Source organism: Miscanthus floridulus, chromosome 2 (assembly GCF_019320115.1).
Source record: "Miscanthus floridulus cultivar M001 chromosome 2, ASM1932011v1, whole genome shotgun sequence".
Taxonomy (NCBI): Eukaryota; Viridiplantae; Streptophyta; class Magnoliopsida; order Poales; family Poaceae; genus Miscanthus; species Miscanthus floridulus.
In genome coordinates, this window is record NC_089581.1 from 20,714,062 (window position 1) to 20,738,623 (window position 24,562).

Sequence of the window (24,562 nt, forward strand, 5' to 3'; positions counted from 1 at the left end):
TTTGTGCACACAAGTGTTGAATACTTGTAAAATTTGTGCACATTGATTTAAGTATCAAAATACCACTTGAAAATGATATTTGGGAGAGATTATCTACAATTTGGACTTTGGCACATATTAGATAGTTAATTATAAAATAAGCTATGTGCCGTGCTCCTAAACAATTTTAAACCATATAGGTTTGCTCCAAGGGTTGATAATGAAACCGAGCAAGCCTACCATATGATATACCTATTGAATGCATGACAAAATATTTAAGCATGTAAATGCAAACATTAGGCATAAAAGATAACTAGATGCTTTAAGAGTATACCAATTGAAAGACAATACTAATTGAAACAAATGCTAATTGAAAGTAATGACATCTAGTTACCTAACATGGGAAGGGGAATTTAGGTCCATAGTGTCGGTGTTTTGGAACCGGGGGTCCCTCAACCGACGAGTGAATTCGTGCTGCGTGCTCCTTATTCCGGATGGTGATGCAAAGAGACACAAGGATTATACTGGTTCAGGCAGTGAATGCCCTACGTCCAGTCTGAGGGGGTGTTCTTGTATTCCTTGCACCGAGGTGCTCGTGGCAGGGGGTTACAAGCTAAGCGAGAGAGGGAGTTCATCCCAAGTCTCTGCGGAGAGAAATGCAGGTTACAGGGTGAGGCACATTGTCCGTGTGGGTTGTTCCCCTTTTCCTCCCCTAGAAATGGTACCGGCTACCTCCTTTTATAGCAACAAGGAGGAAGCTAGAAGTACATGAGAAGGCTTATTATTTGCTGACGTATTCTTCTCCCTAGAGCAGCGTGGCGTCGTGGGAGTTCCCGTCGGTGTCTAGTTGGTATGGTCTCCAAGGCCGGCGACATGCTGCGCTCCTGTACATTTGTTGACTTGGTGAAGCGCCGAGGCCTGGTGGCTGCTGTAGTCGGTTGTGCCGAGACCTGCTGTGCTGAGGCTGAGACCCGCTGTGCTGAGGCTGAGACCCGCTGTGCTGAGGCCTGCTGTGCCGAGGCCTGCTGTGCCAAGGCCTTTGCAGGTGGCAATGCGGGGTCTTGGCGGCCATCGTCGTAGTTGATTTAGGTGGAACAGTGCGGAACGTGCGTCTATAGGATACGGTACCCTGTATTGTCAGTAAGGGATGGTAAAAAGGCGATTTGACCGTTGTCCCGTCGCTCCTGTCGCGGCGCACTGCCGATCATGGCTTACGTAGTGGGTGCAGTTGGGCGCATTAATTGGATGCGACAGCCTGCCAGAGCGACTTTTGAGGCGGAGGCGATGAGGTTGCGGGATGAGCCCAGCCTCGGGCGGGCGGAGCATGGCCAGTTCGCCCGAGGCCCTACCGGGAGTCTTGGGCGAGGCAGAACTCGGTTAGTTCATCCGAGGCCTATCGGGGGTCTCGAGCGAGGCGGAGCGGTCGGTCCGCTGGTCCCGAGGTCACAGGAACATAGTTCTGACTCCCCACGTCATGTTCATCCTTGGTGCAGGAGTTCAGGCAGCACAGTAGCCGGTAACCCCTACACAGTCCCGTCGTGGATGGCAGGGCGCTGACATGACTGACGTCGGGTCTGCCACTTCGCTGTACTGTGCCGTCGTGTGGTTGTCGGAGTGGTTGAGCGCCTTGATTGGATGTGATGTCCAGCCAGAGTAGTCTAGTCAAAGCGGTGGTCGCGGGGCTGGTGGCGAGCCGGTCTCGCGCGAATCGGAGAATCGCAGACCTCGGCGAGGGGGCCTCGGGCGAATCGGAGAATCGGTACTTCTTCTGAGGCCTCGGTGAGGGGGCCTTGGGCGAATCGGAGAATCGGTACTTCTTCTGAGACCTCGGTGAGGGGGCCTCGGGCGAATCGGAGAATCGGTACTTCTTCTGAGACATCGTTTGTCTTATTGGTTCTTGTTTTTAGGGCCTAAGTAGTTTTTTGGTTTTTGCTTGGGGTACCCCTTTTTCTGGTATCCGACAGTAGCCCCCGAGCCTCGGGTGGGAGTGTAAGGCACTCTCCCTGAGGTTTTTTATAGATTTTGTTCCTCAGTGGCTTTTTGTTGGATTTGTTTTGTACTCATGGTTCCGGTGGGTGCGCGCGAGCGCACCCACCGGGTGTAGCCCCCAAGGCCCTGGAGGAGTGAATTCATTCTTCCAGGGGCTTTTTTCTTCATTGAGCAAGGTGCTTTATCGCGTTCGTCAGACCTACGAGAGCGAGTCTGAGTCGTTTGTTTTTAGTTCAGGGTGTGCGAGCCTAGGCCGCTGGGTCTCGGCAAGGTTGCAGGAATTGCCGAGCCCTTCGCGTGCGAGCATAAGTCGCTGGGTCTCGGTAAGGTTGCAGGGAGAGCCCCCGAGCCTCCGCACGGAGCGAGAGGGCGGTCAGGGGTTCCCCTGGCTTTTTATACGACCCTCGCGCACCCTTTTTGCTCGGAAGGAGGGGTTGTTTGCCGAGCCCTTCGCGTGCGAGCATAAGTCGCTGGGTCTCGGCAAGGTTGCAGGGAGAGCCCTCGAGCCTCCGCATGGAGCGAGAGGGCGGTCAGGGGTTCCCCTGGCTTTTTATACGACCCTCGCGCACCCTTTTCGCTCGGAAGGAGGGGTTGTTTGCCGAGCCCTTCGCGTGCGAGCATAAGTCGCTAGGTCTCGGCAAGGTTGCAGGGAGAGCCCTCGAGCCTCCGCACGGAGCGAGAGGGTGGTCAGGGGTTCCCCTGGCTTTTTATACGACCCTCGTGCATCCTTTTTGTTCGGAAGGAGGGGTGGAATGTGTCAGGCTACCCTCGGTGGGCTCGAGCAGTGACACTTCCGGTGAGCTGTTATCAGGTAAGTCCGAGTGGAGGCCCATGCCCCATTTGTTAGGAGTCAGCTAGTGGTCAAGAGACGCACTCCAAAAAGTACCAGAGGGCTTCTCTAGCGGGTGCTAGGGCCGTTCGGTTGACCCTGGGGGCTCGGTGCCTCCCTCGATGGGATCCCCTTTAGAGAACTCCTGCTAGTCTCGGACATGACTTAGGGCATCCCAAGCGATCGCTTGCCTGGGCCTCGGCCATGTACGGGCTCGCCCATAGTTGTCCCTAACTCTGTTGCCTTGAGGCGGCTGTCGAGGCCTTGGATGGCCCAGCCTTCGAACCTCTAGACCGTAGCGGGCTCGGCGCCCAGTTCCTTAGCTCGGAAGGAATCGCCTGGGGGTATTCCCCTTTCCTCGGCTGACAATGGTCGGCGCGGCTTTTGAGGCAATCTTCTCGGGAGGTGCCGTTGCTGCGCGACGTGGTGTCAGTGGATGGGACATAACTGTCCGCACGATTAAATGTGGAGAAAGTGGGCGCGTGGGCGGAGAAATCGGATCTGGATTATATGCACCGGATCTGAGGGAAACTCCCCCGATTTCGTCACCCGGTGGTTTCATCTCGTCCCTGCATAAATACGCAAAGAGCCTCGCCCTCTCCCTCCTTACCTTTTCCACATTCGCTTTCGCTGCCTCCATGCCGTTGCTGAGAGCATAGAGCGCCGGGGAGGAGAAGGGCGAGAGAGAGACTGAAAGAAAGAGAGAGAGAGAGATTACCGCCGTAGCAGTGTCCTCCACCGAGCAATGGCAGGTGGTCCCATCATCCTCCCGGTGGATCCCTGGGAGCGGTCTGACGTCACCGAGGAGAAGCTGCAGTCGCTCGTGGAGGCCGGTCTCCTTCGCCCGATCACCGACCCCGACAAGCCGGAGTGGATCGCTTCGGGGAACGAGTCAGAGCCGAGGCCGCATGACGGCTACGTCGTGAGCTTCGTCGTCTTCCACGAGCGAGGCCTCGGGTTGCCGGTGGATCAGTTCATGCGGGCGCTCCTACACTACTATGGCATGGAGCTTCACAACTTCAGCCCCAACTCCATCGCGCAGGCGGCCATCTTCGTTGCCATCTACGAGGGGTACTTGGGGATCGCTCCCCACTGGGAGCTGTGGCTCCACTTGTTCCGAGCGACGTTCACCACCAAGCCGGGGGGAACGAAGGGGGCTCGGAAGGTGCTAAGAGCCGGTGGCTGCACTCTTCAGGTGCACCAAGACCGGTAGTCCCTCTACGTCCTGGCCCAGTTGTCATCGTCCAACCGTCATTGGTATGACAGCTGGTTCTACCTCCGCAACGACGACGGAGGACTTCCCCCTTATACCAGGAGGGTTGTAGAGAGTCAGCCAGAGAAATGGGGATACGGCGTCATCAAGGTCGATCAGCCTAGGCTGGAACCGCTCTTGAGGGCCTTGGGGAAGCTGCGTGACCGCAGCCTTTCGGCGGCCGTTGTCGTGGCGGCTTTTCACCGCCGGAGGGTGCTGCCGCTGATGGCTCGGCGGCGGCGGCTACTCGAGATGACGCCGAGCGATCCGATCGCCGGTATCAAGATGTCCGCCTTCGCCCTTACCGACGACGAGACCCTGCGTCGGGTGAGAGAGGCGGTAGACGGGAAGCCGAAGATTGGCGATTTGATGCCGTTCCCGATGCGCCCGTCGCGGGGGCACATTTCACTGGTAAGTTGGATGTTGCTGAGGCTTTTGTGGCCTTCTTGTTTTTCGCCTTTTTTGTCTATTGTCTTACTTCGTCGTTCCCACAGGGGATAAGAGACGTGCGAGACTCCCCGCCGCCCGTTCCCGAGGACGCCCGGCGGCGAGCCGTGAATAGGGCGCGCGCCGAGGAGGAGAAGAAGAAGAAAGATGCCAAGGAGGCGAAGCGCACGAAGAAGCTCCTTGCACGCGAAAAGCTGGACGCCCGTCGCCGGCGTCAGAAGCTCGACGGTCTCCCGTTGGAGCCGTCTCCCTCGTCGTCGGTGTCGGATTCTTCAGGCGACGGCGGCGGGCGCGAGGAGGGGACGGCTTGCCTAGAACACCTTCCCGACATTAGGGAGATGGTGCCTGGGGCGCCGGCAAGGAGCCTGATGCTCCTAGGAGGAGGTGTCCCGGGGCCGGTGGCGGCCCGTCCCGGGGCCGAGGCCGACATGCCCGAGGCGCGGGTGTCGGAGGAGCGTGCCGTTAGCCCGATGGGCTCGACGGTGGAGGTGGAGCGAGCGACGGTGGGGGCGACCCCACTGTCTCCACGAAGGGTCGAGGAGGTGCCGGGGTCCGGCGGAGGCCAGCTGGCACCGGTGGACACAGAGGTCGTGCTGCCGCTGCCACCGCTGCCATTGCAGAGGAGACTGGCGGTGCCGAAGTGGCTGCATCCCCGTTCGCGGTAATCGTCTTTTTCTGGCGGAGTCCGTAGTACTTCTTGTTTGCCCCTTGGTAGCATGCTGACCTTGGGAGTGTCTTTGCTTCCAGCCAGAAGCATCTGGTGGAAGATCCTACCTTGGCGCCCCGTAAGGCGCTCAAGGTGAACGTTAGCTCCTCCACCCATCAGGCAGCGGAGGCGCAGGCTAGCGTGCAGCATGGCGCGGCGTCTGGCGGGGCCGTTTCGGAGGAGGTGGCTGCCCAGGAAAAGGGTGCCGAGGCCGCCGCGGAGTGAGTGGAGGAGGAGGAGCCCATGCCCCGCGATGTCGTGGGTCTTGGGGCGAGTGAGGCTGGGGCGTCCACCATTGTCGAGGCCATTGAGGGTGAGGCCGGAGCCCCCAAGACCTCCAAAGTCAGGGCGGTGGACGCCGGGGCCACCGAGGTAGAGATGGCGGAGGCCAGAGCCCCCGAGTCCGTCAAGGCCGAGGCGATGGAGATGGAGACGGAGCAAGTTTTGGCGCTGCCCCTGGTTCAAACAATCTCGTCTGATGATTCCTCCCATGGGAAGGAGGTGGCGGACGTCGAGGCGGCCAGTACCGCGGAGTAGCCAGTCCCAGATCCCGCCGAGGGGAGTTCGACCCTTGTCCGGCTACGGCCCGAGCCCTGTGGGTGGAATTTCCCACGTGTTTTCTAGCGGAACCGGGCTGACCCTGAGGGGGAGCCCGTGTTCGCCCTTGAAGATATCGCAGAGGGGGGGCGATGGGATACCCTCGAGTAGTACCACCAACTGGCAGTGAAGTCGCTGCAGACAGCGATGACTATTATGGAAGGGGACTTGCCCAGTGTCACCTAGGTAAGTACTTTCCTCTCTCACACCGCGTTGTTTTCTCTCTGAGCCCTCTTGCAGTGTTTGACATGCGTTTTTTGTTTTGCCTCTTTAGGAGCTCGAGACCCGATCCCTTGGGAAATCGGTGCTCCTACGAAGGGAGAGGGATATCTGGGACCAGCTCCGGTGGCAGAAGGGCCTGCTTGCCGATGCCCAGGGGCTTTTGTCGGCGCGGAGTGCGGAAGTGGAGGACCTCCGCCTTCGTTGTGCTGACATTCAGGCCGAGTTGGCCATGGCTAAGGAGCAGTCTGCCCCTCTGGTGGCGAAGATCAAGGAACTGGAGGAGGAGCGAAACTCCTTCAGGTCTTGGGCCCAAGAAGCGACGGCCTCTGCCAAGGCCACAGCCGGGCAGCTGGGTGCGGAGCAGAGCGAGCATCAGCTGACGAAAGTCGCCTTGGCAGAGGCTACCAAGGTGGCCGAGGCCTCTTGGGTCGAGGCCTTAGACTGGAAGAGCAAGGCCAAGGGTAAGTTCCGCTGAACCGTGCTCCTTGTTCTTTTTGTTCTGGTTCGCGTTTGACTCCTGACCCCTCGTCGCGACGTAGATCTGGAGAAAGAGGCCTCCCAGGCGGCTGAGGCCTCCGTCGCAGCGCAAGCGGCGCTGGATGTTGAGGTCCGGGAGCACGAGGCGCTGCGCAGCGCTGTCCGTACCGCCTGCGAGGCCCTGGACGTCGAGGGGGTCCAATCAGCCAGCTCCCTTAGGAGCCGCCTGATTGCGTTGTGTGGCCGCGTCCACGAGAGGCTCCGGGGGGCGTTGCACACGGGTGTCAAGCGCGCCCTGGCCATCGTCTCCTCGCACTACGCCATCAACCTTGAGGCTGTCAGCGATGGCTACGTGCTGCCAGAAGATGACGAGGAGGCTGATGCAGAGGTCGTGAAGCTGTTGGAGGCGGCCGAGGCACCTGGTACAGCGCTGGCCGGTCTATTTGAAGAAGAGGTGGTCCCTCCCGCGCCGGCCGCCGATCCTTGAGATTTGACCTGGGCCAAAAGGGGCCATGTAACTGGATTGAGTTAGTTGCCATACCATGATGTTTTTGTGGCCGTCGAGGCCTTTAAAGTATTTGCGTATGTGCGTCTTTTAACCGTTTTCTGTTCTACTTCCGAGCCTGTGCCCTCTGTCTCGATCTTGGGAACCCGTAAAGAAATTCCTCGGAACCTAAGCCGTCCTTTGGCAAAGGGTGGTGAGGGAGCTGCCGTAGCTTAGAGGCGTAGGCCGTTCTCATGACCCGACCGGCCCTTTGGCCTCGAGACAAGCCTTTGGTCTTTGGGTTTCTTGTGAAGGTCCCGTCGGAGCACGAGAGAGTTTGGCGTAGAATTTTTTTGAGAGACCATTAACAAACGGTGTTCGGGACTTAGGGGGTTCCCCCTTTTTAGCCCCCGAGGGAGGCTCGGCTTTGCAGAGGCAGAGCCGAGTCTCCCTTATAGCGCTATTGTGACGTCGAGCCCCTATTGATAGACAAGCTCTCTGCATAGAACTTCCTCGGAGCCTACGCTGTCCTTTGGGTGAAAAGGTGGTGAGGGAGCTGCCGTAGCCCGGAGGCGTAGGCCATTTTCACAGCTCGGCCGGCCTTTTCGCCCTTGAGACGATCATACGGTCCTTAGGTTCTATACAATTGACTCGTCTATAAGGGGGCTCCTCGAAACATTATAACAACTAAGAATGCTTCTTTATTGTATTTCGAGAAACAATGTAAACAACGTTTGGAAATTTAAGGGTAGAAACGACATAGCTGTTCTATGTTCCAAGCGTTGGTTAAGATTTCGCCCTTCTCGTTGGCCAGCTTGTAGGTTCCGGGCTTCAGTACTTGGGCGACGATGTACGGCCCTTCCCATGGCGGGGTCAGCTTGTGACGACCCTTACTGCTCTGCCTCAGCTTCAACACCAGGTCACCCACCTTCAGGTCTCGGCTCCAAATGTGCCCAGCATCTTGAGCTTAAGGTAGGTGTAGTTGGGGATCGCCATGAATTTGGCGTAACATGGACGTCCCAGGATGGCATGGTAGGTCCCCCTGAACCCAACCACATCGAAGGTAAGGACCTCCTTGTGGTAGTTGGAGGGGGAGCCAAAATAGACGGCCAGGTTGATACGCCCAAGGGGCCACGTGCGCATCCCCGGAACGATGCCGTGGAAGGGCACGGCATCGCCCCGGAGTTGTGACCGGTCGAGCTCTAGGAGCTCCAGGGTGTTAGCGTAGAGGATGTTGAGGCCGCTGCCTCCGTCCATGAGCACCTTGGAGAGTCAGGTGTTCCCAATGATCGGGTCGACGACGAGCGGGTACCGCCCGGGGTTTGGGACGTGATCAGGATGGTCGTCCCGGTCAAAGGTGATTGCTTCGCGAGACCAGTTGAGGTACTGGGGAGTGGCCACCTTGACCGAGAAGACCTCTCGGCGCTCCTTCTTTCGTTGGCGCGTCGTGAGGCACGCTGAGGGACCGCCAAAAATCATGAAGACATTGTGTACCTCGGGGAATCCGTCGTCCTTGTCGTTGCCCTTGTCGTCCGCACCCCTTCTCTTGACATCGTCGTTGGGGAGTCCGAGCTTGGCGTAGTAACGCCGAAGCATGGTGCACTCCTCGAGGGTGTGCTTCACTGGGCCCTGATGGTAAGGGCAGGGTTTCTTGAGCATGTTGTCGAAGAGCCCTAGGCCTCGGGTGTTCTTGCGGTCCGCGGCCGTGACGAGGCCGGCCTCGAGGACCTCCTGCTTCCCCTGACGACCCTTTTTCTTTTTCAGGGCGGGGCGGGATGTCGAGGCCTCGGGGATCTCGTCGCTCCGCTTCCCTTTGTTGTTGGGGAAGATGGCCCCAATGGCCTCTTCGCCTGAGGCAAAACTGGTCGCGATGTCGAGGAGTGCTGATGCCGTGGTTGGCACGCTCCGGCCTAACTCCTGAACCAAGTCTCGGCAGGTGGTGCCAGAGAGGAACGCCTGGACGATCTCCGAGTTGCCGACGCTAGGCAGCTCGGTGCATTGTTTGGAGAATCGCCGGATAAAGTCTCGGAGAGACTCATCTGGCTTTTGGCGACAACTCTTGAGGTCCCAGGAGTTCCCTGGACATGCGTACGTGCCCTGGAAATTCCCAACGAAGACCTTTACCAAGTCTCGCCAGTCGTGGATCTGCATGGGGGAAAGGTGTTCGAGCCAGGCTCGCGCTGAGTCTGACAGGAACAAAGGCAGGTTGCGGATGATGAGCAGGTCATCATCCACACCACCTAGCTAACATGCCAGGCGGTAGTCGGCCAGCCACAGCTCGGGGTTGGTCTCGCCGCTGTATTTCGAGAGGTTGGCCGGTTGTCGAAACTGGGCCAGGAACTGGGCGCTGCGGATAGCCTTGCTGAAGACTCGAGGGCTGGGTGGTCCCGGAGAAGGACTACGGTCCTCGTCGCTGTCGTAGCGGCTGCCCCGGTGCGTTTGGTAACCTCGGGCAGCCCCATCACGGTCTTGGCGCCGTCGTCCTATGACCACGTCGTGGTCGCCTTGCGCCTCGCGCCGTTCGCCGAGGCGGTCGTGCACCGAGGGTGCCCTGAGGCGATCGTGCACCGAGGGGGACCGAAGGCGATCGTCCACCGAGGGGGCCCTGAGGCGGTCGTGTACTGAGGGCTGTCTTGAGGCGTCTCCGCGCCGTCGAGACGTGGAGCTTTCGGCCTGTTGTACTGCGGCGGTCTCGAGAAGGCCTCGGAGCGCGCCGTGGACTCGCTGCCCCTCGGTGGTTGATGGCTCAGGCATTGTTCAGATCAGCATCGCCACTACGGTAATGTTCTGGCCAGCGCGATTGAAGGTGGGGGGTAGCGCACCCCCTTGTCGTTGTTGATGCGGTGGTAGACGTCGCGAGCCCTTAGCTGGGATGCTCCGCCGTCACCGTACCCCCGCTGCTCTCGCTCGAGTGTCTCTCGGAGCTGCCGCAGAAGGAGCCGGTCTTGTTCGACCTTGGCCTGAAGCTCACGGAGCTGCTCCAGGTCAAGGCATTGGAGTCCCTCGGGGACGGGGTTCTCATTCCGTGCTACCGGGGATCCGATGTGCGGAGATGTTGCGCCACCTCCCCCCTCGCATGGGGGGGAACGGTTGCCTGCCTCTGCATCCTCATCACCAGCTCTTAGCATCCCGAGCCCGACGTGGAAGCACTCGCGAGTGGGATTGTAATTGCCCTCGTCCTCGGAGTCGGAGTAACCGAAGCAATAGTCGCTTGTGGCCATGAAGCGACGCATGGCTTCAGGGTCGCAGAGGCCTGAGAAGTCTGCTCCGGCCCACACCTCGTCCTCTTCTGAGGACTCAGCGTGGGTGTAGGCCGAAGTTCCGGTGGAGAAGTCAAGGGCGAAACGTTGGCCTCCCGAGGGCTCCGAAGGCTCCGCGTGAGTGGAGGCGTAGGCGAGAGCATAGGTGGCGGCGGCATTTCTCAACCCGAAGGGGTACAGAGATGGGGCCACCGCCGGGTTCAGCTCTGCCGGAGTCGGTTCCTCAGGAGGTGGCGGGGCCGAGCTTGCCGACGGGGCGTTGCTGCGTGCTGCCGGTGTCTCCCTTTCGCCCAGACTTAAGCCGGACAGGTCCCCAGCCAGGGACTCTGTACCGACAGCCGGGTGGGGGAAACCAGCGGTGCGCGGAGCGTCGCCCTGATCTTGCGTGATGTTGAGGCGGTCCCGCGCGCGCCGTGCTTGTCGGTTGCGGCGGGAGCGTTGGCCCGAGCGCCGCCTGCGCGCGGGCTGCTGGTGCGTGGCGTCGTCGTCGGTCGATGAGGCTCTGGGTGGGAGGAGTACCATATCGTACTCATGTCCTAGAGAAATGAACTCTAGGCTCCCAAACCAAACTATCGCGCCGAGACGTAGTGGTTGAATAGGGTCTGCCATCCGAAATTTGTTAGGATGACGAAGCTGACACGCAGAGGCCCCTACCTGGTGCGCCAACTGTCGGTGTTTTGGAACCGGGGGTCCCTCAACCGATGAGTGAATTCATGCTGCGTGCTCCTTATTCTGGATGGTGATGCAAAGAGACACAAGGATTATACTGGTTCAGGCAGTGAATGCCCTACGTCCAGTCTGAGGGGGTGTTCTTGTATTCCTTGCACTGGGGTGCTCATGGCAGGGGGTTACAAGCTAAGCGAGAGAGGGAGTTCATCCCAAGTCTCTGCGGAGAGAAATGCAGGTTACAGGGTGAGGCACATTGTCCGTGTGGGTTGTTCCCCTTTTCCTCCCCTAGAAATGGTACCGGCTACCTCCTTTTATAGCAACAAGGAGGAAGCCAGAAGTACATGAGAAGGCTTATTATTTGCTGACGTATTCTTCTCCCTGGAGCAGCGTGGCGTCGTGGGAGTTCCCGTCGGTGTCTAGTCGGTATGGTCTCCAAGGCCGGCGACATGCTGCGCTCCTGTACATTTGTTGACTTGGTGAAGCGCCGAGGCCTGGTGGCTGCTGTAGTCGGTTGTGCCGAGACCTGCTGTGCTGAGGCCGAGACCCGCTGTGCTGAGGCCGAGACCCGCTGTGCTGAGGCCTGCTATGCCGAGGCCTGCTGTGCCGAGGCCTTTGCAGGTGGCAATGCGGGGTCTTGGCGGCCATCGTCGTAGTTGATTTAGGTGGAACAGTGTGGAACGTGCGTCTATAGGATACGGTACCCTATATTGTCAGTAAGGGATGGTAAAAAGGCGATTTGACCATTGTCCCATCGCTCCTGTCGCGGCGCACTACCGATCATGGCTTACGTAGTGGGTGCAGTTGGGCGCATTAATTGGATGCGACAGCCTGCCAGAGCGACTTTTGAGGCGGAGGCGATGAGGTTGCGGGATGAGCCCGGCCTCAGGCGAGGCGGAGCATGGCCAGTTCGCCCGAGGCCCTACCGGGAGTCTCGGGCGAGGCGGAACTCGGTCAGTTCATCCGAGGCCTATCGGGGGTCTCGAGCGAGGCGGAGCGGTCGGTCCGCTGGTCCCGAGGTCACAGGAACCCAGTTCTGACTCCCCACGTCATGTTCGTCCTTGGTGCAGGAGTTCAGGCAGCACAGTAGCCGGTAACCCCTGCACAGTCCCGTCGTGGATGGCAGGGCGCTGACATGACTGACGTCGGGTCTGCCACTTCGCTGTACTATGCCGTCGTGTGGTTGTCGGAGTGGTTGAGCACCTTGATTGGATGTGATGTCCAGCCAGAGTAGTCTAGTCAAAGCGGTGGTCGCGGGGCTGGTGGCGAGCCGGTCTCGCGCGAATCGGAGAATCGCAGACCTCGGCGAGGGGGCCTCGGGCAAATCGGAGAATCGGTACTTCTTCTAAGGCCTCGGCGAGGGGGCCTCGGGCGAATCGGAGAATCGGTACTTCTTCTGAGACCTCGGCGAGGGGGCCTCGGGCGAATCGGAGAATCGGTACTTCTTCTGAGACCTCGTTTGTCTTATTGGTTCTTGTTTTTAGGGCCTAAGCAGTTTTTTGGTTTTTGCTTGGGGTACCCCTTTTTCTGGTATCCGACACATAGTATTCACTAACCTACTTGGCAATGACTTTTTCCATCATGATGCACCCCATGAAATGCACCCATACTTTGCCAAGTCTCCAAATTCCCCAAAGTCCGACGGACTTCTCACTTCCCTTTTGGGATCCAAACCTTCTTAGTGCTCTTCATGTTGGACATGATTTCCTTTGGCACCCAAAAGCGTTTGACCCCATTGTTGGCTTGCTTGTTCACCTTGATGGCCACCACCTTGTCATTTTTCTTCTTCTTCAAGAGATAAGGTGTGGAGGCCTTCTTGTCCACCTTGTTGGTGTAGGTGTTGGAGAGCTTGCTTGTTTGCTTTTTCTCCTTCTTTGCTCCTCCCCCATTCTTCACCTTGCACTCATAGGACTTGTGACCTTCCTTGTGGCACACGTAACAAACCACGGTTTGTTCTTCATCAAGCTTCTTCACTCCCTTGATGGTGTTATCTTGATGAAGTTGGGTTTGCTTCGCCTTGCCTTTTACTTGAGTCAAGTCCTTGGTGAGGTGAGCTACTTCTTGCTTGAGTTGCTCATTCTCCTTTGCAACCTCTTGTTTGCATGTATCTACAATAACTTTCTCAGCACAAACTTGGTTACACAAAGATGAGTCTAAACATAAATCATTACAAGAAGTAGATGCATCCTTTTTAGACATGTTAAAGATAGAACTTTTCTTTTTAGATGCCATGGTGGGGGTTGTGTGAACGGCTTCAAGATTAGCAACTTTATTAGTTAGCTCATCACAATGTTTGCACATGGTTTCCATTTTAGCAAGCAAACTATTATATGCTTCTTGTGAGCTAGCTAACTTTTCTTTTAATTTTTCATTTTTCTTTAAGAGTTGCTCATCATTGAGTGTGCATGCATTTGTTGTTGCACTAGTCTCAAGTTTCTCAATTTTAGTAGATAGTTCAACATTGAGATTAGCAAAGTTCTCATATTGTTCAAGTAAGGTTTTGTATGCCTTTTGTGAACTACCTAGCTCTTCTTTTAAAATTTTGAGCTTCTTTTGTTGACTAGTGCAAACTTTAGCATATTTATGATTTTGTTGCACAATTGTATTATAAGAAGGCAAATCATCATCACTATCGTTCTCACTAGAGGATGAGCTTTCATTACCTCGTGCCATAAGGCACACACGAGAAGAGCTTGATGATGAGTGCTTACGCCCTCGCCTCTTGTGATGATCTTCTTCACTTGAAGAATCATCCCATTACCTTATTGATGTGAGGGCTTTGTTCTTGCATGCCTTCTTCTTTGCCTTGGGTGTGGGCTTGTTTGGACAAACTTCCACAAAGTGCCCCAACTCGCCGCATCCATAGCATCCTCTCTTTCTTTGCTCATTTCTTTTATTAGTGAAAACGAGGTCTTGAATTTGGATGGGCACACCCTTGACATTGAGCCTTACAATCATCTTCTCCACCTTTTTGATAAGTTTGATTGATTCTTCATCAAGGTCGGAGGTAGAGGAGGAAGATTGATCATCATCACTTGATTCTTGTTCATCATCATCATCATCCTCATCTTCTTCTTCTTCACTTGAGGAGCTTGAGCTTGAGCTTGACTCAACTTTCTTGCCCTTCATCTTTTTCTTCTCGCTACAAGCGAGAGCTTTGCCTTTGCTTGATGAAGATGCTTCTCCTTGACCCATCTTATGTGACATTTCAAATGCCACTAGCTTGCCAATGACAATGCCCAGGGTCATGGTGCTCAAGTTCTCCATGTTGTAAAGAATGGTGATGATGCTTGCATATTTCTTTTGTGGTAGAACGGAGATGATCTTCCTCATGATGTTCGCATCATCTAGCTTTAATAATCATATTAAATGGAGCTCATTGATAATTAGATTCAATCGAGAATACATATCGCGAACAAGCTCATCATCATTCATAGCAAAGGAATCATAGTTTTGCTTAGCTAGACAATGTTTTTGCTCATGGACATTACTTGTGCTATCATGGAGCTCTTGGAGTTTTAACCAAATTTCATGTGCCGTATTTAAGGTGAACACTTGGTTAAACACATCCATGCTAAATGATTCAAACAAGCAATTCTTAGCTCTAGCATTAAAATGCATTTCTTTTTTGTCACTCTTTGTGGGCTTTTTGGGATTCTTAATGGGTTTCATCCCGTCACGAGTGACTCTCCATACACCTAAATCAACCACCTCAAGGTGGCAAGCCATTCTAGCCTTATAGTAGAGGAAGTTAGTGCCATCAAATTAAGGAGGCCTAGCGGTATCCATCCCAACCACTATATAATAGCGTCGGCTCAACGGCGGTTAAGCCAAAGGTCCAAATATGAGCCAACCGGCTCTGATACCATTTGAAGGGACCATGACACCTAAGAGGGGGGGTGAATTAGGCAACTTACAACCCTAACTCCAAATATGGCCTCTTTTTCTTACCGTAGCAAAAACCTATGCAAAAGATAAACTATCTAGATGTGCAACTAAGGTTTTGCTAGTGTATTGCTATCTCTACCGCAAACTTAATAAAGTAATCAATGTAAATGCGGAAGCTAAAAAGCAAGGTAGAGATATGCAAACTCCCGTCGACGACTCTGGTATTTTTACCGAGGTATCGAGAAGCGCGCAAGCTTCTCCCTAGTCCTCGTTGGAGCCCCTCGCAAGGAATCCCTCACAAGGGCCAAGCTCCTGATCGGGTAACTCCGTGGATAGCCTCGGGCCTTCCCCACGCGCAAGTGGGTCTCCAATGTGCCTCTCGGCAAGCCTTTCCCGGATGCTCCCCGCCGTCTTCACTATCAAGCTTCCGGCCAAAATGCCGCGGGCCTTGTTCCCTCCAGTACACAGTGGCGGCCACACCACAAACACGGTTGGTGTGATCTCGCAAGACTTCAAGCCCCTCCGATGTACAACACTTGTGCTCGCAAGCACGGGGTGGCAAGAGGTGTATAAACCTCACTAAACACTAGGCAAACACCTAGAGTAAGCGCATAAGCGGTGGTCTAATCAACCTAAGCACTTCGCAAAGCACTTATGCTAATCACCTAATAAAACACTAAGCACTATGCAAGTGGAGATCACTAAAATGGTGTATCAACACCCTTGGTATGTTTCCTCAGCTCCACACTCCTCAAATGGCCGGTTGGGGGTCTATTTATAAGGCCCACTGAGAAAGTAGCCGTTGGGGTCGAATTCCCACGAAACTGCTACTGACCGGACGCTGAATCGTCCTGACCGGACGTGTCCGGTCGTCCCAACCATTGAGCCGGCAAAACACTGACCGGACGCTGTCTAGCGTCCGGTCGCCTGCCACCGGACACGTCCGGTCACAGATATGCCGCTCTGGAACCTTTCTGTACTCGATCGGACACTGCGTTCCTGCGTCCGGTCGATTGCCGCCAGTGTCCGGTCCTCGTGTCTGGTCGCCTATCTGCCGAGCCACCGGTCCTGCATCCGGTCGCGCTTCCAGCATTCGGTCCAGCGTCCGGTCGCCTCTGCGAGCTCGTTTCTTCGCGATCTTATGTACGGCTTAGTTCCTATCTTCATGCTTGGACTTGCTTGATATCTTGGGTCTTTTCTTGTGCTCCTAAGGTCTTGCTTAAGGTGTTGATCATCGGATCATCACGTCGCCTTCGTCCAAGTCACGTCTTGCACTCTGTTGGACTACAAAACAAACACTTGCAAATTCATTAGTCCAATTTGGTTGTGTTGGTCATCAAACACCAAAATCCAAAGTAAATGGGCCTAGGGTCCATTTTCCTTATAGGCTCCTTTTGCAGCAGCTCCGAGACACACTCGAACAAGAACAGCGGGGTCACGGCGAGGGTGGAGCAGCCCGGTGGAGGGCTCGCGACGTCCACCGCCGCATCAACAACGATAGGGGGACGAGCAACCCCCTATCTTCCATCGCGCTAGCTAGAACATCGTGGCCACGGCGATGCTTCTTCGAACAATGCCCGAGCCCTCTACCACGATGGGGCAATGGGTCCACGGTGAGCTCCGAGACCTCCTCGAGACCACCGTGATGCAGCAGGCTGAGGGCTCCGCCTCGCGATGGTGCGGGGGTGCTTCGGAACTACCCATGACATCGCTTCGGCGGGATAGAGAGGCGCCCTCGGTGCACGAACGCCTCGGTGCCCGACGCGAGGCGTAAGGTGACCACGATGTGGTCAACAGGTGATGGTGCCACGACAACAAGGGGCCCGCCCGAGGCTACCATCCGTACCGAGGTGGCTGCTACGACAGTGGGGAGGACTACAGTCCTTCTCCTAAGCCGCCTGGCCCTCGAGTCTTTAGCAGAGCTATCCACGCTGCTCATTTCCTGGCCTAGTTTTGGCAACCGGCCAACCTCACAAAGTACAACGACGAGACCAACCCTGAACTTTGGCTGGCCGATTTCCGCCTGGCCTATCAGCTAGGCGGCGCGGACGATGACCTGCTCATCATCTGCAACCTCTCGTTGTTCCTGTCAGACTCGGCATGAGCCTGGCTCGAACACCTCCCTCCCTCGCAGATCCATGACTGGCGTGACTTGGTCAGGGTCTTCGTCGGGAATTTCTAGGGCACATACGTGCGCCCCGGGAACTCCTGGGACCTTAAAAGTTGTCGCCAGAAGCCAGGCGAGTCTCTTCGAGACTTCATCCGACGCTTTTCCAAGCAATGCACCGAGTTGCCAAGCGTTGGTGACTCAAAAATCGTCCAGGCTTTCCTCTCCAGCACCACCTGCCGAGACCTGGTCCGGGAGTTAGGCCGAAACGTACCGACCACGTCTGTCGCGCTCCTCGATGTCGCCACCAACTTCGCCTCGGGCGAAGAGGCTATCGGAGCCATCTTCCCCGACAACAAAGCTAAGGGGAAGCGGAGGGATGAGGCCCCCGAGGCCTTGGCTCCCCACCTCCCCAAGAAAAAGAAGAAGGGTCACCAGGGCAAGCAAGAAGTCCTCTGGGTCGGCATAGTTGTGGCCGGAGAGCGCAAGAATCCCCGAGGCCCCAGAGGCCCCGGGCACTTCGACGATATGCTTAGGAAACCCTACCCTTACCACCAGGGCCTGGTGAAGCACACCCTCGAGGAGTGCACCATGCTCCGTCGTTATTACGCCAAGCTCGGGCTCCTCGACGACAATGCCAAGAAGAGGGGCACCGGCGACAGGGACGACGACAAGGACGACGGGTTCCCCAAGGTGCACAATGCCTTCATGATCTTTGGCGGGCCTTCAACGTGCCTCACGGCGTGCCAGTGGAAGAGGGAGCACCGGGAGGTCTTCTCGATGAAGGTGGCTGCTCCCCGGTACCTCAACTGGTCTTGGGAGGTGATCACCTTTGATCGGGATGACCACCCCGATTATGTCCCGAACCTCGAGCAGTACCCACTTGTCGTCGACCCCATCATCGGCAACACCTGGCTCACTAAGGTGTTGATGGACGGAGGCAAGCGGCCTCAACATCCTCTACGCCAACACCCTGGAGTTCTCGGAGCTCGACTAGTCGCAGCTCCGGGGTGATGCTGCGCCTTTCCATGGCATCGTGCCAGGGAAACACATGCGACCCCTCAGGTGCATCGACTTGCTCATTTGCTTTGGTACTCCCTCCAACTACCGCAAGGAGGTCCTCACCTTTGAAGTGGTTGGGTTCAAAGGGACCTACCATGCTATCTTGGGGCACCCATGCTATGCCAAGTTCATGGCGGTCCCCAACTACACCTACCTCAAGCTCAAGATGCCAGGTCCCAATGGTGTTATCATGGTCAAGTCCACGTACGAGCATGCATACGACTGCGACGTCAAATGCATCGAGTATGCCGAGGCTCTCGTGGAAGCCGAGACCCTCATCGTCAACCTCGATCGGCTTGGTGACAAGGCGCCTGACTCCAAGCGTTGTGCCGGGACTTTCGAGCCCACAGAAGCCGTCAAGCTCGTCCCGGTCGACCCCACCGGCTCCAACGACCAGGCGCTGAGGATCAGTGCCACCCTCGATAGCAAATAGGAAGTCGTGCTCATCGACTTTCTCTGTGCAAATGCCGATATGTTCGTGTGGAGTCCCTCGGACATGCCGGGCATACCGAGGGAGGTTGTCGAGCACGCCTTGGACATCCGAGCCAGCTCTAGACCAGTGAAGCAGCGCCTGCGCTGATTCGACGAAGAAAAGCGCAGGGCCATCGGCGAGGAGGTACAGAAGCTTTTGGCAGCCGGGTTCATCAAGGAAGTGTCCCATCTAGAGTGGTTAGCTAATCCTATATTAGTTAAGAAGAAAAATGGGAAGTGGTGGATGTGTGTAGACTACACCAGTCTGAATAAGGCTTGTCCGAAAGTCCCTTTCCCATTACCTCGAATCGACCAAATCGTTGACTCCACTGTGGGATGCGAAACCCTATCCTTCCTTGATGCATATTCCGGTTATCATCAAATCAAGATGAAAGAGTCCGACCAGCTCGCGACTTCTTTCATCACACCATTCGGCATGTACTGCTATGTGACTATGTCGTTCAGCCTCAGAAACATAGGGGCCACATACTAGCGGTGCATGACCCAAGTCTTTGGTGAACACATCGGGTGGACCGTCGAGGCTTACGTGGACAACATCGTGGTCAAGTCTAGGAAGGCCAGCAATCTCGTCGATGACCTAGAAATAGCCTTCAGATGCCTCAAAGAGAAGGGCATCAAGCTCAACCCCGAGAAGTGTGTCTTCGGGGTCCCCCGAGGCATGCTCTTGGGGTTCATAGTCTCGGAACGTGGCATCGAGGCCAACCCAGAGAAAGTCTCGGCCGTGACCAACATGGGACCAATCCGAGACCTCAAGGGTGTACAGAGGATTATGGGATGCCTTGCGGCCCTGAGCCGCTTCATCTCGCACCTTGGCGAAAAGGCTTGCCTCTGTACCGCCTCTTGAGGAAATCGGAACGCTTTTCTTGGACCCCTGAGGCCGAAGAAGCCCTCGTCAAGCTCAAGGCACTGCTTACCAATCCTCCTGTCCTGATATCGCCGGCCGAAGGTGAAGCCCTCCTACTCTACATCACCGCAACAACCCAGGTGGTTAGCGCGGTCGTAGTGGTTGAGAGGCAGGAAGAGGGGCATGCCCTACCCATCTAACGACCTATTTACTTCATCAGCGAAGTGCTCTCCGAGACTAGGACACGCTACCCCCCACATCTAGAAACTAATCTACGCCGTAGTCTTGGCTCGACGCAAGCTGCGTCACTACTTCGAGTCCCACCCGGTCACCGTGGTGTCATCTTTCCCCCTGGGGGAGATAATCCATAACCGGGAGGCCTCGGGTAGGATAGCCAAGTGGGTTGTCAAACTCATGGGGGAAGCCCTGTCTTTTGCGCCTCGGAAAGCAATCAAATCATAGGTCTTGACCAATTTCATGGCTGAGTGGACCGACACCCAACTGCCACCTGCTCAAGTCCGGGCAGAATGCTGGACCATGTACTTCGATGGGTCCCTGATGAAGACCAGGGCAGGCACGGGTCTGCTCTTCATCTCACCCCTCGGAGTGCACATGCGCTACATGATTCGGCTCCACTTCGCTGCCTCCAACAACATGGCCGAGTACAAAGCCCTCGTCAATGGCTTGCAGATCGCCATCGAACTTAGAGTACGGTGTCTCGACGTATGGGGCGATTCACAGCTCGTTGTCGATCAAGTGATGAAGGAGTCAAACTGCCATGACCCCAAGATGGAGGCGTACTACAAACTGGTACGTCGCCTTGAGGACAAGTTCGACGGTCTCGAGCTCAACCACGTCGCGCGTAAATTCAATGAGGCTGCGGATGAACTGGCAAAGATGGCGTCGGCATGGGCCCCGATCCCTCCAAACGTCTTCGCTAGAAACCTCCATAAGCCTTCCATCGACTATGCCTCGGCAGCAAAAGAGGGCCCACCGGTCGAGCCCACCGTAGGGCTCGAGGCCCCCTCCATCGCCGAGACTCCTTCGGTCGAGCCGAAGGTCATGGAAGTCAACGCGGAGCCTCCTGAGGCCAACCAGGGCACAGACTGGCGAGTCCCATTCCTTGATTGCCTCGTCCGAGGAGAGCTTCCCGTAGACAGGACCGAAGCCCGATGGCTTGCTCACCGAGCCAAGACTTACGTCCTCAGCAATGGCGAGTTATATAGGCGAAGCCCATCTAGCGTCCTCCAACGATGCATCACCACCGAGGCAGGTCGAGCCCTACTTTGGGACTTGCACACGGGAGCCTATGGGCACCATGCAGCACCTCAGACGCTCATCGGAAACGCTTTTCGCCAAGGGTTCTACAGGCCAATGGCTGTTGCTGACGCCACTAAGCTCGTACGCTCCTGCGAGGGATGCCAGTACTACGCACGGCAGACGCATCTCCTGACCCAAGCCCTCCAAACCATCCCCATCACATGGCCATTCGCCGTGTGGGGGCTCGACATGGTTGGGCCTCTGCAGAAGGCCCCTGGGGGCTTCACCCATCTGCTGGTAGCAATCGATAAGTTCTCCAAGTGGATCGAGGCTCGTCCGATCAATCGAATCAAGTCTGAGCAAGCGGTGCTATTCTTCACTGATATCATCCACAGGTTCGGGGTTCCAAACACCATCATCACCGACAATGGGACACAATTCATCGGCCACAAGTTCCTGACATTCTATGATGACCATCACATCCGTGTGGCCTGGTCGGCCATAGGACATCCTAGGACAAACAACCAAGTAGAGCGTGCCAACGGCATGATCCTACAAGGCCTTAAGCCAAGAATATACAACCGGTTGAAGAAATTTGGCAAGAAATGGCTTGCCGAACTCCCATCGCGTCATCTAGAGCCTGAGGAACACCCTGAGCCAAGCCACGGGGTTTACACCATTCTTCCTAGTCTATGGAGCCGAGGCCATCCTCCCCACTGACTTAGAGTACGGTTCCCCGAGGCTGTAGGCCTACAACGAACAAAGCAACCGCACTGCCCGCGAGGATGCCCTCGACCAACTAGAGGAAGCCCGACACGTTGCGCTACTACATTCGGCCAAGTACCAGTAAGCCCTACGACGCTATCAAGCCCAGCGCATTCGAAGCCGAGACCTAAAGGTGGGTGACCTGGTGGTGAGACTGAGGCAGAGCAACAAGGGCCACCACAAGCTGACCCTGCCATGGGAAGGATCGTACATCATCGCCCAAGTGCTAAAGCCCAGGACCTACAAGCTGGCCATGAGAAGGGCAAAATCCTCACCAATGCTTGGAACATAGAACAGCTACGTCGCTTTTACCCTTAAATTTCCAAGCATTGTATATATTGTTTCTCGAAATACAATAAAGAAGCGTTCTTTAATTGTTCTAATTTCTGAGAAACCCCACGAGCCCATCATGGGCCTCAGCATTATGATAACATCATAAGGGAGACTCAGCTCCGCCTCTACAGAGGTGCCCACTGTCGGGCTCGAACAAGACACGACTCTGCCTCTACAGAACCGAGCCTCCCTCGGGGGCTAGAAGGGGGGACCCCCCTAAGTCCCACGGGGCACCATTTTTAGTCATTTTTTGAAAAAAATTCTACGCCAAACTCTCTAGCACGCTCTGACAAATCAATTATAAAAGACCTAAGGACCAAAAGTCTGTCTCAGGGCCAAAAGGGCGGCCAAGTCGCGAGACGGCCTACGCCTCCGGACCATGGCACTCCCTCACCACCTTTTTGCCCTAGGGACAGCTTAGGCTCCGAGGAAGTTTTTTGCAAGTGATATATTCAGAAACGAGACAGAGGGCAGAGGCTCAAAAATACCATAAAAAGAAACGATTAGAAAGTGTAGACACACAAGTACTTTAAAAAAGGCCTCGACGGCCACAAACGTCACGATAATAATCCTAATTTATTTACATGACCTCTTAGGCCTAGGTCAAGGCTCAGGGTCTCCTGCGTCAGCGGACGGCGTGGGAGGAACCACCTCCTCTTCGAACAGCTTGGCCAGTGCCGTGCCGGGGCCCTTGGCCACCTCCATCAGCTTCGCGACCTCCTCATCGGCCTCCTCGTCATCCTCGGCCAGGACGTAGCCATCGCTGATGACGTTGAGGTCGACGCCAACGTAGTGCAAGGCGGCGACGGCCAGGGCACGCTTGACGCCCGTGTGTAGTGCCCCTCGAAGTCGCTCACGCACTTAGCCGCTCAACGCGATCAAGCGGCTCCCAAGGGAGCTGCCCGACTAGACCCCCTCAACCTCTAGGGCCTCGCAAGCAGTACGGGCGGCACTCCACAGCGCGTTGTGCCCCTCGATCTCGGCCTCGAGCACCACCTGCACCGCAACGAAAGCCTCAGCTACTCGAGAAGCCTCCTTCTCCAACCCTACGCCAAGACAAGCAGGATGGGGTTAGGCACGAAAGAAAATAAGCCAAACAGGGGCAAAGGACTATAGGACTCACCCTCGGCTTTCTCTTTCCAGCGCTGGGCCTTGACCCGAGAGGCCTCGACTTTCTCCTTCCAGCCCTGGACCTCGACCCGAGAAGCCTCGGCTGCCCTAGAAGCCTCTTTCTCCAGCTCTGCATCACACTAGGGAGTTAGGGATCGAACACAAGAAAAACAAATAAAACAAGGGGAACAGGACTCACCCTCGACCTTTCCCTTCCAGACCATAGCCTTAGTCCGGGAGGCCTCGGCCTCCTTGAGGGCCTCTGCTAGGGTGCCTTTTGTCAGCAGGTGCACACCCTGCTCTGCCCCCAGCTGCCCAGCGAGGGCCTTGGTAGAGGCTGTCGCTTCTTTAGCCTGAGACCTAAAGGTGTCCTGATCGTCGGCCACCCGGGTCAGCTCCTCCTCCAGCTCCTTGACCCGCGCCGCAAAAGGGGCGACCTGCTCCTAAGCCGTGGCTGCCTCGGTCTTCATATCGGCACAGCAAAGGCGGAGGTCCTCCACCTTCGCACTCCGCACCGATAGAAGCTCGTTGGTGTCGGTGAGCAAGCCCTTCTGCCGCTGGAGCTGGTCCCAGATGTCCCTCTCTAGTCGGAGGAACAATGACTTCCCGAGGGACTGGGTCTCAAGCTCCTGGATAGGCAGAACAGGGCTCATGCATTGCGAGAAAACTCAGAAAAAGACGACACCACATGAGAAAAGAAGGCGCGTACCTAGGCGACCCCGGGTAGATCATCGGCCACGGCGAACAGCGTTGTTCGCAGCGACTGCTCCGCTAGATGGCGGTATTGCTCGAAGGTGTCCCAATGCCCCCCCTCGGCTGTATCCTCGAGGGTGAACAAAGGCTCCCCCTCAGGGTCGTCCAGGCTCCGCCACAAGACGCACGGGTGATCCCACCCACGGGGCTCGGGTTGTACCCGCACGAGGGCCGAGTTTCCCTCGCCAGAGGTCAGAGCCAGTTGCTCCATGGTGCCGGCCGCCTCGGCATCCGCCACCTCCTTCCCTCGGGAAGTATTATCAGAGGAGATTGAATGGACCTCCACTTCCCGGGCGCTCTCCTGCAACGGCGACGGTCCTTGGACCGGCGGCGGTATTGAGGCTTGCCCCGCCTCCGCCTCCACTTCCTGGGCCGCCGGCTTCGCCGCGCTCATGCCAGCCTCCGCCACCCTGGCCATGGTGGTCTTGGGGGCTCTGGTCCCCACCACTTTGGCCTCGGTGGTCCTGGGTGCCTCAGCCTCTGTCACCTCGGCCTCGGAAGTTTGGGGGGCCTCTGTCTCACCCTTGGTGGCCTCGGCAACTGAGGGCGCCTTGGCCCCATCTGACTCGCGGGCCTCGGCCTGGCGGGGAGTAGGCGTTTCCTCCCTCGCTCGCTCAATGGCCGCCTCGGTAGCCTCTCCCTGGGCGACCAGCTCCTTCGGGTCAGCCCTCGCCGATGCCACGCCACGTTGTACGATGGCATGCGCCTCCACCACCCATTGAGCGGTGGAGCCCGTGCTCACCTTGAGCGACTTACACGGCGCCACAGCAGGCACCTCCACCTGATGCTTCTAGCTGAAGGCAGAACACCCACTTGGTCAGCATATGACCATAAAGCGAGCGGGAGATGATACGAAATCCACTGAAAAAACACTCACCTCGAGCGGGGATGCAACCGCTTTGGCACTACGACCCTCCTCTGCAATGGCGGTGGCGGTGGCAGTGGCATGGCCTCTGTATCTGTCGGTGCTGGCCGGTCCTCGCTAGACTCCGGCGCCCCCTCGACCCTCTGTGGGGGCAGTTGCGTCGCCCCCACCGCCG

The 24,562-nt window shown here is 56.5% G+C and overlaps 1 protein-coding gene across 1 annotated transcript; it reads right to left on the minus strand.

Moving 5' to 3' along the window:
• Nucleotides 1-7,912: 7,912 nt before the first annotated feature.
• LOC136536192 (uncharacterized) lies at nt 7,913-8,239 on the minus strand. The gene has a single exon (XM_066528568.1). It carries the CDS (start codon nt 8,237-8,239, stop codon nt 7,913-7,915), a length of 327 nt encoding a protein of 108 aa, XP_066384665.1.
• Between the last annotated feature and the right edge of the window lie 16,323 nt (nt 8,240-24,562).